The 14,725-nt window shown below is 32.2% G+C and overlaps 1 protein-coding gene, 1 long non-coding RNA gene and 1 pseudogene across 2 annotated transcripts; 2 read left to right on the top strand and 1 right to left on the bottom strand.

Moving 5' to 3' along the window:
• Positions 1–212: 212 nt before the first annotated feature.
• Positions 213–1,752, bottom strand: LOC147946293 (uncharacterized). The gene is made up of 2 exons (XR_015597249.1): positions 1,257–1,752; positions 213–1,134 (listed from the first exon to the last, which is right to left on the bottom strand). It is a non-coding gene; the product is annotated as an uncharacterized LOC147946293 (long non-coding RNA).
• Positions 476–2,536, top strand: LOC104782372 (protein NUCLEAR FUSION DEFECTIVE 4-like; annotated as a pseudogene).
• A 7,850-nt stretch (positions 2,537–10,386) lies between these two features.
• Positions 10,387–14,364, top strand: LOC104782371 (MLO-like protein 12). The gene is made up of 15 exons (XM_010507284.3): positions 10,387–10,699; positions 10,864–10,921; positions 11,008–11,252; positions 11,344–11,460; positions 11,552–11,612; positions 12,029–12,117; positions 12,210–12,284; positions 12,374–12,468; positions 12,592–12,641; positions 12,737–12,777; positions 12,880–13,053; positions 13,172–13,207; positions 13,298–13,365; positions 13,460–13,520; positions 13,720–14,364. The coding sequence occupies exons 1-15, from the start codon at positions 10,583–10,585 to the stop codon at positions 14,161–14,163; spliced, it is 1,731 nt and encodes a 576-aa protein (XP_010505586.2). The 5' UTR covers positions 10,387–10,582; the 3' UTR covers positions 14,164–14,364.
• Positions 14,365–14,725: the final 361 nt, after the last annotated feature.

The raw sequence follows: 14,725 nt of genomic DNA, 5'->3' as shown, positions 1-14,725 counted from the left end.
TATTCCATGAATACCACAAAATTTTAAATTTATAAAAGAGTATATAAAGTATTAGACGATAGTATGTAGTTTAATCACACTTCCAAAATTAGGTTTCTTAAACCCAAAATTTATGATATATTATGTTCAGAGAATTTGTGGTGTTTGTAAGAAGCACACCACGTATATGAGCAATGAGTATGACTATCCAAACACTTCATATGGGCGGGTTACTCTGAATTATATCTATCTTGTTTTTTTTTTTAATTTTATTTTTAAAAGCTATCATAAATGTGATTGAGTACAAAAATGTAAAATAAAAAAAAATGTAAAAAATTCTAAATCCTATTGTAGAAGGATTAAATTATATTCGTTCTAGAGAAACTATCCACCCTTGCATGGAAATTGTTGCCACTTTTTTTTAATATAATACAAATGAAGCAGAGCTTCCAAGTCAAACCTTCCACTCTCTGATCACTCCAAATCAACACGTCAATAATAACGGTTGTCGCCCTCTTTCTTCTTTAACGACACATAGACTTCTCTGCTAAACCCTAAAAATGGTGGATGCAACTCCCGGTGGCTCGATGAAGAGCTTAGCCATCCAAATCCTAACTAAAAGATGGTTCACGTTCTTTGCGAGTCTCTTAATCATGTCGATGGCTGGAGCCACTTACATGTTCAGTCTCTATTCAAACGATATCCAGAAAACTTTAGGTTACGACCAAACCACTCTTAATCTCCTAAGTTTCTTCAAAGATCTCGGAGCCAACGTCGGAGTCCTCGCGGCCGCGGGTCGAGTCAATGAGGTGACCCCGCCTTGGGTTGTTCTCTTAATCGGAGCAGTCCTTAACTTCTTTGGATACTTCATGATTTGGCTCGCCGTCACAAAACGTATCTCGAAACCTCAAGTTTGGCAGATGTGTCTCTATATCTGCGTCGGAGCCAACTCGCAGTCGTTTGCTAATACCAGATCGCTCGTCACGGGCGTTAAGAACTTCCCGGAGTCACGTGGGGTTGTCTTGGGGATTCTCAAGGGCTATGTTGGTCTTAGTGGCGCCATTATTACACAGCTTTACCACGCCTTTTATGGTGAAGATACAAAAGCCCTTTATCTTGATGATAGGTATGAACAAATTATAATCATCGATGAGACTATATAAAGGGCACGATACAGAGTTAAACAGAGCAAAACAGAGTTCAGTGGTTATAACATGAATCTTGATGAGGTTATAAATGATCTCAGAACCTGGAAGAAAATATAAGTTTTGACTAACCGGCTAAATCTTGGATCGAAACCAAGTATGAGTGATTAAATTTGCAGGTTGGTTGCCCGCGGCAGTCTCGTTTGCGTATTTGAGGACGATAAGAATAATGAAAGTGCAGAGACAAACCAACGAGGTTAAAGTGTTCTATAACTTCCTCTACATATCTCTCGGGCTCGCCACGTTTCTTATGGTAGCCATCATCGTTGACAAACTCTTTGGCTTTACACGGAGCGAGTTTGGAGGTAGCGCCGCGGTGGTGATCGTCTTTCTTCTTTTGCCCATCATAATCGTCGTCTTGGAAGAGAAGAAGCTTTGGACGGAGAAAAAGTTGCCCTTGACGATCCAGCGCAGATCAATATAGTCACCGAGAAGCCCAACATAGATTCATCAAAAGACGAAGATGAAGGGTCAGAGAAGGAGGAAGAGGGAGAGAGGGAGAAAACGGAATCGTGTTGGACGACTATGTTTAACCCACCCAAGAGAGGAGAAGACTATACGATATTGCAAGCGTTGTTTAGCGTAGACATGTTAATATTGTGCTTAGCATCAATATGTGGTGTGGGAGGGACTTTGACGGCGACAGACAATTTGGGTCAAATCCGAAGCTCATTGGGTTACCCGAAGAGAGGCATAAGCACGTTTGTGTCACTCGTGAGCATATGGGATTTACTTTGGTCGTGTGGTCTCAGGTGTGGTCTCTGTGGTCTTCTTGGTCAAATACAAATTCCCAAGACCTATAATGCTCACAATGCTGGTCCTCTTTTCATGCGCTGGCCACCTCCTCATAGCTTTTTAATGTCCCTGGTGGACTCTACGTCGCATCAGTCATTATAGGATTCTGCTTTGGTGCACAATGGCCGCTTATATTCGCTATCATCTCGGAAATTTTCGGGCTTAAGCACTACTCCACATTGTATAACTTTGGGTCGGTAGCAAGCCTGGTCGGGTCTTATTTGCTAAACGTTAGGGTCGCTGGGTATTTGTACTACGTGGAGGCGGATAAGCAGAATAAGGCATCAGGAAAAATGAGAACGGGTGTGCAAGATTTGAGTTGCATAGGCACATCTTGTTTTAAGTTGTCTTTTATAATAATTACTGCGGTAACTTTGTTCGGTGTATTGGTGTCGACGGTTTTGGTGATCCGGACCAAAACATTTTACAAGAGTGATATCTACAAAAAGTTTAGAGAAACAGCCTTGGCCGCCGAGACGGAGATGGCAGCGCCGGCTCCAGTGGTGGAGAAAGACAAGGATGATGTGTAAGGCAAAGTATTAGGCAAAGGAGGGTAGGATAAGGTATGGTATTTAGTAGATGATTGTCAAAAAATAGATATAAACACATAGTCCATCACTTGTTCCTTTTTGGTTTTAGCTAGCTTTTTTTCTTTCTTGAACCAATATTTTATTTGAAGGTCTTTATTGTTACGTGTGCTAGGAGTTTGGATAGTAGTGAAGAACTAAAATTTGGAGATAGGCAAGAGTCATGCATGAGTCAACTTATGAGTCGGACATGTGATTTGTGAGCCACAACGCAGGGGTTCCTTTAAATACATCAATAAAAAGATAAAGAACCAAATTATTGCAAGTGGGAGGACTTAGAACATGTGTGTTGGTATGATATGGACTTTAATGTCCATATACACTTCCGTAATGTAAATCTGGAACGGGTGCGCCACCATGATATGTGGAAAGTTGAACGGCTAACGGGTTTAAGGTCTAAAAAAATCTCAAACGTGCAACATTTCTAGAAAACACATATTACAAAGAAATTCTCAAACTTTAGTTAGTGGATACTGGATTTGAAAAGATACACTCGTGAATATTTTACACTTAAGTTGACAAAAATAATCGATAAAGACATAACAGTAGGATACAATAGAAAAGTCGACCCCAAATAATATTTTAGGATGTTTTGTAGAAAAATGACAATTAGAAAGAATAATAATAAATTGAGAATAACACTTTTTGTTTGTTCAAGAAAAAAAAAAAAAGAATAACACTTTTTATGTCTTTTTTTCAGTTATGTATACAACCGTCCAAGAATCTCGGATTAGAGGTATAGCAGTATCGTGCCGTCATGGTTCGGCAATACAGATACTGAAATAGTGATAATTTTAACCTAACACAGATACACAAACTTTACTAGACCAGGTCGAAGTGCACCAGCGACAAATATACCAAATCAAAACAAGTCATTATCAGAGAAATTCACAACAAGACGATCGTTCAACAGTTAAAAGATAGCTTACGACTCAAGAAAATTTTCCACCAACACTGAAGTTCCCCGCGCTGATCGACTGGTAGTCCAAATTATAAGAGATACACCAATTAAACTCGATCTGAGTACATGAATTTAAATTAAATAAAAAACATATCGACAGAGGTCTAAATCTGAAAATATTTTTTAAAAAACAATTTAATTACTTTCACTCCTTCCTCCAATGCCGATATATATGGAACAACACTATATTTTTGAATATGCCAATCCTCAAAAATATCATAATTTATTTCTTCCTTTATATCAATGTGATGTGGAAAAAATGTAGATATATCAAAAATACCACAAATTATATATAGAAAACTAATTACGTCCATCCATGTGACGTTTCGCCACGTCTATGTGTTGAGGATTACTTACCCACATTGATATTCTCCGTGTAATCCTCAGTCTCAGAAACAACGTTTCTATGATAAGTTGTCTCGACCTTATAAATCGAAGAGTACTCCCTTTGATGAACTGGTGGCTCTCCTTTACTTTGCACAACCGAAGCATAAGTCCTTGAAACTGAAAAATCCGTCCACTCACTGGCGACCCGTCGTTGTGAGGTAACTTGCGAGCTTCCATGAGAAAGTTCTCACGATGGATGATAGGCTTTCCTCCATCTCCATATATATGATAGGCTCGTCCAAAGCCATACCCCAGATACTTTTGCAAGTAACGTACGATTTTGATAAATCATCATCTGCTAAGTTTATAAGTTGTAGATATATGGATCAGGAAAGCAATCCAAAATTTCGAAACCCTCACAATCTTTTGTTTTTTTTTGTTTCATGTTTTGGATTCTTTTCCAATAAACAAATATTTGATATTTTTGAAAATTTAAAATATCTTATAGGTTCCAGCAATTATTAATCTTCAGCAGAAAATACTTATAAAAATTCATAATAGAATATTTAATCAAACACATAATAGTAAATTTGATTATGCAGCGACGTCATACATTCATTATCGAGGCCAATCGTCCAAGAATCTCGGATGAGACTTCAGAGGTATCAGTAGCGTCCATATTTCGGCATAAGAAAATTATAACAACCGGTTGTCCAATAATATATTTTAGTTTTTGTTTAGTTTTCCAATAATAGTGAAGTGATCACACATATGTAAACGTATGGTTTTAAACTTTTAATAGTCAAAAGAAAATAAAATAGAAAATATGTATGACGCCATTTTCAACCCATCATATTCATATCTCACAAAAGATTCGAATATGGTGAAGAACATGGATGATGAGCCTGCAGAATACTGAATTAAAACTTAACGTCACGACTCAACATTTGTTTATTTTCATCAAAATGACTTTAGTTACTTTGGAAAAAGGTTGCAAGCTAGACAAAACTTTTTAAGAGACTGGGAATTTCAAAATTGCTATACTATAAGAGTTATTTATACCTTTGTATTTCTCATATATTTAGATTACACTTGTGGGATCTAGACGAACTAACTAATCAAGGTTTAAAAAATTACGTGAAGTCAATAAATATATTAAAACGAAGAAAAAACATATAGGGTACACGTACTGACCAAATATTTTATAGTTTGGACAACATTATAGGTACACGAAATACCATTTTTAATAACTCGAGAAGTGGCCAACGTGCCGAAACACTCCAGCTGGAATAACATGTGGAGAAGCAACAATGTCGATGCGTATTCAAATTAATTATTATCCACACAAACAAACAAACAAAAAGAGCTGCAACAAATCTTTCTTCTTATAATAATAAAACAACACAGGAATCAAAGTTCGAGATTGAATTTTGTTTGGCATATTCTTGTAGTTATATGTAACGCTTACATAATTAATTATACTCCTAAGTTCGCAGGAAAATCCTTTAATTCCACAAAAGTAGTCATACATCGAAAGTACGAAGAGTAGGCCAATTACAAACATTAATCGGACTGAACTATATCTTCAAATACATTGGTCCAATACTCTTTTGTCAAATTTATATATTATGGGATAAGTTTAATAAACAGAGTTGGGATGCAAGACTCCAGTTCTATTATATTGTCCAGTAGTTGGTAGCGCTTAGAGTGATTAATTAAGACTTTAATGGAGAAAATGTTCCCAAAACTCTTTGAGCGAATGGGCTTTATTTATATCTACCTGATGCCCGTGAATTGTTTTTTTTTTGTCGGCCGAATCAAGCCCACCAAAGTTTATACAAACTAGTAAATATATTCACAAGCAATCACCTAAAAGCTATTTCATGTCATGAATTGAAATCTAGAACTAACATCATTTGTTGTAAACTTGTAACTATTTTACATCAATATTAAAAATAATATGTATAATTTATATATTTTTAAAAAATTATAAGAGAATTTTGGAAATATTGAAACTGAGATATATAAGAAAATAATTAAATTACGTAAAGCACCAACGGCAGCAAATATATAGAACGACTACATATTTTTTTTATGGACACAAAGTATATAATTACAAACATTTTTAAAAAAAATTTAGATATTTCCTTTCCGTATACTAATTGGCTTCGAAAGCAATAAATTTCTTGTTCAGTTATTTTCATAGTTAGGATCTGAAGGCAATCTTGAGCACGTTTAATATCATTTTTTTTTAAAGTAGTTAATAACTTCGTAACCTATAATAAGAAACTCTACTTAAATTTCTATTTTTGTTTACTATCTAATTAAGATACTTAATTGCTGGTCAAACGAGAAAAGCCATTATCTAAATCATAGAAAGTTCAAGTGGTGCTACTTAAATCTAGACTAGTAGAATTACATAAATATAATTTCAATTACGTAACAAGAAATGAAAATTATTTATTGTTGTTTAAATTTGTCGTCTAACTTGCAGAAATATTATCTCTGATAATCTATTTATAGATTAACTCTGAATTTCACTAAAATTTAATCTGAATTTCACTAAAATTTAATCTGAATTGAATTTGTCCAACTTGCAAAAAAAAAATAAGGGGACAACACGTTTTAAGAGATGACTTTCAAGTTTCAACAACGAATTTATCTGAATTTTTATATTGAATGACGATGTGGACAAAGAATACTAAATTCAACGAAGGAAACCAAACGAGATCATCAGTTAAGATTGAAAATTTGGGATCAGGGGTCAAAACAAAGATGGATACCTAAATTTACACCACAGCCTTACCAAGGATCAGGTCAACTCTTTGGAAGTTAAGATCAAATACACTTCACGGAATGAATTGAGTTGACTCAGACCATCTATTTTAAAATTATAAAACTATTTAATTAATCAACCGCCTGATGAAATGATTTGAGTACTACTTTATCAATTTTAAGCTTAGGGTGAAAATGTGTAAGTCCATTATTCTAGTAAACTCATGACTTCGAGAGAAATTAACTTCTTTTTCTTGGCCCGTAGTTTAAAAGAATAATGCGTGTTAAAAGCCTTAAATGATACCAAGAAATAAAACCCCCTAAAATCAATAATTGCTATTGTATCTTCTTTATAATAAAACAGAAGTACACATCATTGTTTTGTAGACTATATAATTTTAATAAGTTAGTTACAAATAGGTTATACATTAATTGATAGCTTAATTAGTTACAAATATGTTATACCAAAAATCTTAAAAAGAATATTCTAAAGAATCATATCATCTAACTTACCATATTAATTTCTTTTATTAAATTATTCATCAAATAAAATCTAATGATATCTAACGTAACATATTAATTTGTTAATTATCATTATAATTTACCTCTAATTTTTATATATGAGTCTATTTTGTGAAAAAAATAAATTATCATATTATTTATTATAATTAAAAAATAGTTTTATTTCCGGATATACCATAAATTGAATTAAAAAAAATATAAATTGTTCAATCTATAAAATATTCAAGATTTAGTAATATTATTCTTTAAAAATAATATCTATTGAATTAAAATTTTACTGAGTAACATGTCAAAATTTGAATATTTAAATTTAATTTCATATTTTTTGTTGAATTTTATAATTTTATATAATATAATGAACTTTAAATGATTTATTTTGAAATATTTTTAATATATTGAAACTTGATATAAAAGTTAGAAACTATAAACACTCTAAATTTATTTGTTATAACAATGTCAATAATATGAAAGAATTTCAAGAAACCAAGTATATTAAAACAAAAAAGTATAACAACATATTAAAGAGAATTTCTTACTAATGCTCATTTTTTGATACCCCTTTTTTAAAATGTCTCTTCTTGTGGCTATTTTTAATTTTACCTTTTCCTTTGTTTTTGAGAATGCCCCTATATTAAATTACTCATAATAAAATAACTCGCTTTTAAAAAACCAAATTTACAAAATTATGTCTTATAATGACATTCAAGTCATGATGTAGAATATATATTATTGAAATAACTTCACATATATAACTTAATACAACATATTACAATTTTATTTTAAAATATAAAATATATAAAATTTTGCATAAAATAAAATTTAACCAGTGTTATAGCACGAGTACTTATCTAGAATCGTAAACAATATAAAACTTACAAAATAGGTGTCTTCTTTCAAACTATCATATTTAGCATATGATTTTATTGCATAAAGTTTTATCCAAAAAACTTTTAAAAACAATCACATAAATTATATTTTATATAAAATTACAATATAAATAAAATGAATTTCAACCGTGCTCGCACGCGCACGGATCTTAATCTAGTTAAATACTAAAATGTACCACTAAATAATTAAAAATGGAATAGTAGTATTATTATTGTTAGTTTACTTAGAAAAAAGAAAAAGAAAAAGTAAATTTGTTAGAACCCTAGTCGGATTAGTCAGATCAAAATGACAATTATGGCCATTGTATTAATTTGGTAATTGTTCCATCGAGATTGGATCAAAAGCCTTATGGGAATAAAGTAGAAAGAAGATTTTAATGATTATAAATCGTAAAAACCGTTAGTGAGTGTTTTCTTTCTTTAGTCACCTTGCGTATCAAGTCCTCTATCTCTATATAAGCCACTGATAACTTTTATATAACTAATCAAGAAAGCCAGACCTATGATTATTTTAAGAAACTATTATCATAGTCAAACCGATGTACGTTTTTTTAATTTCATAAACAAACCCATGTACTTCCAGTTCCAGCTTTTGGTTAAGTTTGACTTAACTATAATTAAGTTTCACCTCACGTTTTAGATAGAATTTGATCCAATGTTTTTTATTTTTCGCTTGAAAATAAAATTTCGATTTCATCGATCTGGTCGTATGAAGAAAAAGTTGCATATCTTCATCGGTAGCGCAACTACATGTGTGAAAAAGTGTAACTGTAAATTTTTTAACAATCGAATAACTAGACCACCTTGCTTGGGTTCCCTAATCACAATTTTTTGTTTTGTTTATAATGGTTTGATTTTTAGTATTCAATACATCACAGTATTTATGGAAATCAATATCTCAACATCTTATCAATGATATATGGTCCAACCAACATACCTAACTATGTCCAGACTCCGGATGAATAGTCGTCCAACCTTTAACACACGACATTACGTACAACACTGCAATTTTGTGAATTTTCCAAAAGAAGGAAAAGTTTAATTTAAGAAAGTATATAAGTTTAACTTCATACACATAAATCATACTGCAACCTGTCACAAGAATGAACTCATTACGTAACTTTTTTGGCTACAAACAAGTTACTAAGAACTTTTCTTTTTAATTAATCTTTTTCAACACTAGTTGATAAGGCCATGTTTATAGGGAGAACACATGGGGTGTTCTTAGATATTTTAAAAATGAAAATAATTGAATAGTGGACTTAAGATCAGGCTCACTGATCTTATTCTAGAACTGTTTTTGGGCCTGATCTTAAGTCCACTATTCAATTATTTTCAGTAGTCGGATTAGTTGTGACGTGTCTCTTTCGGATTGGTTGAAAATATATGGAATAAATTTGGACATTAATCTATGTATTAATTAAATAAAATGTTTGTCTTGTTTAATTAATTAAGTAATATGTTTGTTTGTTTTTTTTAAAAATTTTATTTACAATGTTTTTTTTTGTTTCATAAAAATATGGCATTGTATTTTGAATTTTAGTAAAAGTTTTATAAGTTTGCAATTAAAATATTATTTTATAAATTTTTATAATTGTAATATGTTTAAGAATATTAATAAACATTATATTATTAAATAGTATTAAACATTCTTAAAATTTTTATTAAACATTAATCTATGTATTTATTAAACATTCTTAAATTTCTATAAGAATATTATATTATTAAATATTAAGATCTTAAACATGTTCTCCCAATAACTAACTTTTTAACAAAAGTTCTTAACTACTGATCTTACATTATTTTCACAATATTTATACTTTAAAAACACCCTAAACTGATTTTCCTGTAAACATGCCCTAAGAAGAACCAAGAATATAATTAATTGAATATTAATAATTATATGACCGCTAGTTTCACCTCGGTTAACGCTTGGCCGCTGTTTTATTCCCAAAAATAAATAGATAAACTGGTTCATCTAGCTACATGAATAAGTTTCACAGTATAAGCTTTTTTTCTTATCCGAATTTTTACATTTAACTTCATTCAGTAAATTTATAATAACTCCCACAAATCATTTCTTTGATCAATTCATAATGTATAAATAATGATGAATGCGCCTCATGAACAAGTTTTCGGTCTTTATCAAAACGACCGAGAAAACTACATTTAAAATTGAAAAAATTGTTTTGAGGTATGCGATAACAAGTGGTAGCTAGGTTCACACGGCGTTACCAGTCTCCTTAGGCCACTTCATCTCAACTCGTTATCTTTGAATTAGTCAAAAGTCTTCGTTCCATTATTTTTCTAATAAATAATTGCGGCCTTCACTTGTTTGACTTTCATTTATTCTCTTTGAGAATAAGTAACAACGCATGTATATTACATACGCATCTTGTTTTCTTGTAACATATATATAGACACATAACCGAAACAAAATATCTCATTAATCTCTTTCTCCTTTTCCCCTTATAGATAAAACTTGTGAAACCCTAAAAGCTAATCTATCTTAGAAACTAGCTAGACTTTTGGAGTAGTTTAGTGATGGCGATAAAAGAGCGATCACTGGAGGAGACACCAACATGGGCTATTGCTGTTGTTTGCTTCGTTCTCCTTTTCATTTCCATCTTGATCGAATATTTCTTGCACTTTATTAGTCACGTACGTGTATATATCTCTCCTTCACTTTTCCATTTTTAGGAGAAATATATGCAATTCAAATCTTACTTTCTCTAGTCTTTTTGCATAATGAAGTACATATTAAATTAATTAATTACTACACAACTTAAATCATTTTTTCATTCTTCTATTCTGACTTACTGTAGTGGTTTAAAAAGAAGCACAAGAAAGCTTTACATGAAGCTCTTGAAAAGGTTAAAGCAGGCAAGTTCACTTTTCTATCATTGGAGGACCAATTTTTATAGGTTCCCAAACTAACTTTTTTCTTTTCTGGATTGTCATGAAAATAGAATTGATGCTACTGGGATTCATATCGCTTCTATTGGTGGTATTGCAAGATCCAGTCTCTCAAATTTGCATTCCAAAAACAGTTGCTAAAACTTGGCATCCTTGTAGCCACGAACAAGAAATCGCTAAATACGGTAAAGATTATGTCGACGATGGCCGCAAAATTCTTGAAGACTTTGACTCCACCGACTTTTATAGTCCTCGCCGAAGTTTAGCCACCAAGGGTTATGACAAATGCGCAGCGAAGGTATGTTTTATTATTTTAGATATAGACCCTCTATTTTTTCCAGGTTTTGGTTTAAAATCTTATTTATTTTTATTTGTTTTATCTTTTCCAGGGGAAAGTAGCATTAGTATCTGCATATGGTATCCACCAGCTGCATATTTTCATCTTTGTGCTCGCTGTTTTTCATGTTCTCTACTGCATTATAACCTATGCTTTGGGGAAGACCAAGGTACATACATGATCTTCTCTATACACTTTACACAAGTTCAAATGTATATGCGTAATTTTGTGATATATAAATATGGATATGTAATCTGCAGATGAAGAAATGGAAGTCATGGGAGAGAGAGACCAAAACAATTGAGTACCAATATGCCAATGGTATGTTCATACATACCACCCATTATCTGATCGCCATAAGAGTTTTATTTTTGTAGTTGTAGTCAAAGAAAACCAAAATACATTAGTAAAAAAATTGATATTATTTTTAAAGAAAGACTGAATAAAATACTATCTTCGGTGGTTGACTTTGGGAAAACGTTAACATCATGATCGCATCAGTCGAATTTATTTATTCATCCATATCTCAAGTTAGTTTAGTTCAATGATTAGTTGTTTATTTCATAGACTTAGAAAACTTATAAGATTATCCAATGACACACCGCCTTTTGTTTGACTCATGAATAAACAATTTAACGCAAGAAAGTACCATCATTTTTTTTACATAACTATATATGTACGTTATGTCTTATCTGAATTAATTTATTTGATTCAATTGATTCATTTAACTATTATAGACCCAGAGAGGTTCAGATTCGCAAGAGATACATCGTTCGGACGTAGACATTTGAATATTTGGAGCAAGTCTACCTTTACCCTCTGGATTGTAAGTTTTCGTTTTTTATTTATTTATTTTTTTCTATAATTTGGTTAAAAATTGACAACAAAACTTATGGATAAATCGGGGCATGCATGCAGACATGTTTCTTCAGACAGTTCTTTGGATCAGTGACAAAAGTGGATTATCTTACACTAAGACATGGCTTTATTATGGTAAGTAATCATTACAATTAAAATCTTAGCCAGGTTTTTTGCTTCTAAATGTTGATTACTTAATTAATCCAATGGCTGAATTGGTGCAGGCGCATTTGCCAGCAGGAAGTGCAGCTCGTTTCGATTTCCAAAAATACATTCAAAGGTCTTTGGAAGAAGATTTCAAGGTGGTTGTGGGTATAAGGTACAGTCCTTTATTAAAAATAAAAACCATTAATATTTTTTTTCAATAATATATCTAATCTTCCACGATACTATTAAATATCATCTGATTAACTTACTTGTTCACATCTTTGTGTGAATGCAGTCCACTGATATGGTGCATTGCTGTCTTATTCTTATTGACCAATACACATGGTTTGTCTCTATCATTTCATTTCGTTTGTCTCTATGGTTTGACTAAGTAACAATGAAAAATTATTAACATCAATTTTTTTTTCAAATTAAAATAGGATGGAATTCATATCTTTGGCTGCCCTTCATCCCCTTGCTTGTAAGCAATAAACACTTTTTAACTTCAAAGTCTTCAATTTATTAATTATGTATAGTTGTGAACAAATAATAATTGTATTATATTGGATGGTGTGAATTGAAGGTGATATTGGTAGTAGGAGCAAAACTTCAAATGATAATATCCAAGTTAGGATTAAGGATTCAAGATAAAGGAGATGTGGTTAAAGGAGCTCCCGTGGTTGAACCGGGTGATGATCTCTTTTGGTTTGGTCGTCCTCGTTTCATTCTCTTTCTAATTCACTTGGTTCTTTTCACGGTATACTTTAATTTATTTATTTACTCTTAATCATGTATGTATTTACTCATTTTTCTAACTTTTTTTTTTATCTATTTGATTTTTTTAAACTCTTTAATTTAATTTTCTCCTCTTACAGAATGCATTTCAACTGGCTTTCTTCGTTTGGAGCACTGTAAGCAATAATAATCTAACCTTTTTTTTTTCAGTTTTAATATGATTTTAACAAATGAATGATATTTTGATCTTGGAATTAATGTTGCAGTACGAATTCACACTCAGAAACTGCTTTCACCACAGAACCGAAGATATTGCAATTAGGATCAGCATGGGGTTTGTTAACTTCCTCAACTATATATGGTGTACCTAAACTATTATCTTATATTTTGTACGTTAACATATAATTTCTTCTTGTTGTATACGGCAGGGTATTAATACAAGTTCTATGCAGCTACATCACTCTACCTCTCTATGCTCTTGTTACTCAGGTACAACTTACAAATCTAAATTGATACACGTCATGTTTGAAACTATCAAGCGCTTGCCACAAACTTTTAATATAGAAATATGTAAATTGTCCGGATTTATTGAGTTTCCAATCATTAAAACCAATTACTTAGTAATAACTCAAAATTAATTGGTTTTCTATTAGGATTTTTCTAACACTAAAACGTTATGTGATTGCAGATGGGAACTTCAATGAGGCCGACCATATTTAACGATAGGGTAGCCAATGCTTTGAAGAAATGGCACCACACCGCCAAGAAACAGACGAAGCATGGACACTCGGGATCTAACACACCTCAGTCGAGCCGTCCTACTACGCCAACACATGGCATGTCACCGGTGCATCTCCTCCACAACTACAATCACCGCAGCATCGACCAACAAACCAGCTTTACTGCCTCTCCTTCTCCTCCTAGATTCTCTGATTTTAGCGGCCATGGCCATGGCCATCATCATTTCTTCGACCCTGAATCACAGAATCACTCTTACCAGCGTGAGATCACAGATTCTGAATTCAGCAATAGTCATCAACCCCAAGCTGACGTTGCAAGCCCTGTTAGAGAAGAGATGCAGATTGTTGAACACGTCAAGGTTGATATGCCTGAATTTACGTTCAAGAAGTAATAGGAACCTCTCTATAATTTTTAACATGCGCCTGTTCATTCTTTGTAAATGATATAATCTTGAGAATGAACACTTCTCTTATTTCTTTGTCTTTTTTTTTTTTTTTTTTTCTGTAATGATTTTTTGCTGTAAGTTCCAAGGTCGAAACGTTTATGATATATTATATCATCATACTAGTAAACAGATTTTTCATCTAGTTAACTTATAATGCCCCACTTGCATTTTAAAGGTTCTAAAGCAGAGAAAAGGATTGCTACAAATGGTGGAGGTATTTTATGATGTGTTCTTGAAGCAGAGAAAAGGAATTTTAACATTATGCATCAGAAGATATGATTGTCTGATAGTATTAGATATCGAACAACTCTAGACACTAATATCTTTAGTCTTTCTATGAAATCTCTCGCCCTCTTTACTAAGGAACCCTTTGTTTGGGTCTTGACAACAATATACAGCGTTGTTGACAACACTAATTACTCATAATCATTCGTTGCACACACTATAGTTTTATGTTGATAATCTCACCTTTTTAATAGAGTATGATCACACTCGTGATCATTAGTGG

The sequence above is a fragment of the Camelina sativa genome, chromosome 4 (assembly GCF_030686135.1).
Source record: "Camelina sativa cultivar CO46 ecotype springtype chromosome 4, ASM3068613v1".
NCBI classification, from domain to species: domain Eukaryota; kingdom Viridiplantae; phylum Streptophyta; class Magnoliopsida; order Brassicales; family Brassicaceae; genus Camelina; species Camelina sativa.
Note: the sequence above shows the minus strand (reverse complement) of the source record. Positions and strands in the feature narration are given on the sequence as shown.

What these genes read in the sequence shown, in the direction of transcription:
- LOC104782371 (XM_010507284.3), top strand. Translation starts at nt 10,583, where the DNA reads ATGGCGATAAAAGAGCGATCACTGGAGGAGACACCAACATGGGCTATT. An exon ending in CTACCTTTACCCTCTGGATT is followed by an intron (nt 12,118 to 12,209) that starts GTAAGTTTTCGT and finishes GCATGCATGCAG; the next exon opens with ACATGTTTCTTCAGACAGTT. An exon ending in TGCCCTTCATCCCCTTGCTT is followed by an intron (nt 12,778 to 12,879) that starts GTAAGCAATAAA and finishes TGTGAATTGAAG; the next exon opens with GTGATATTGGTAGTAGGAGC.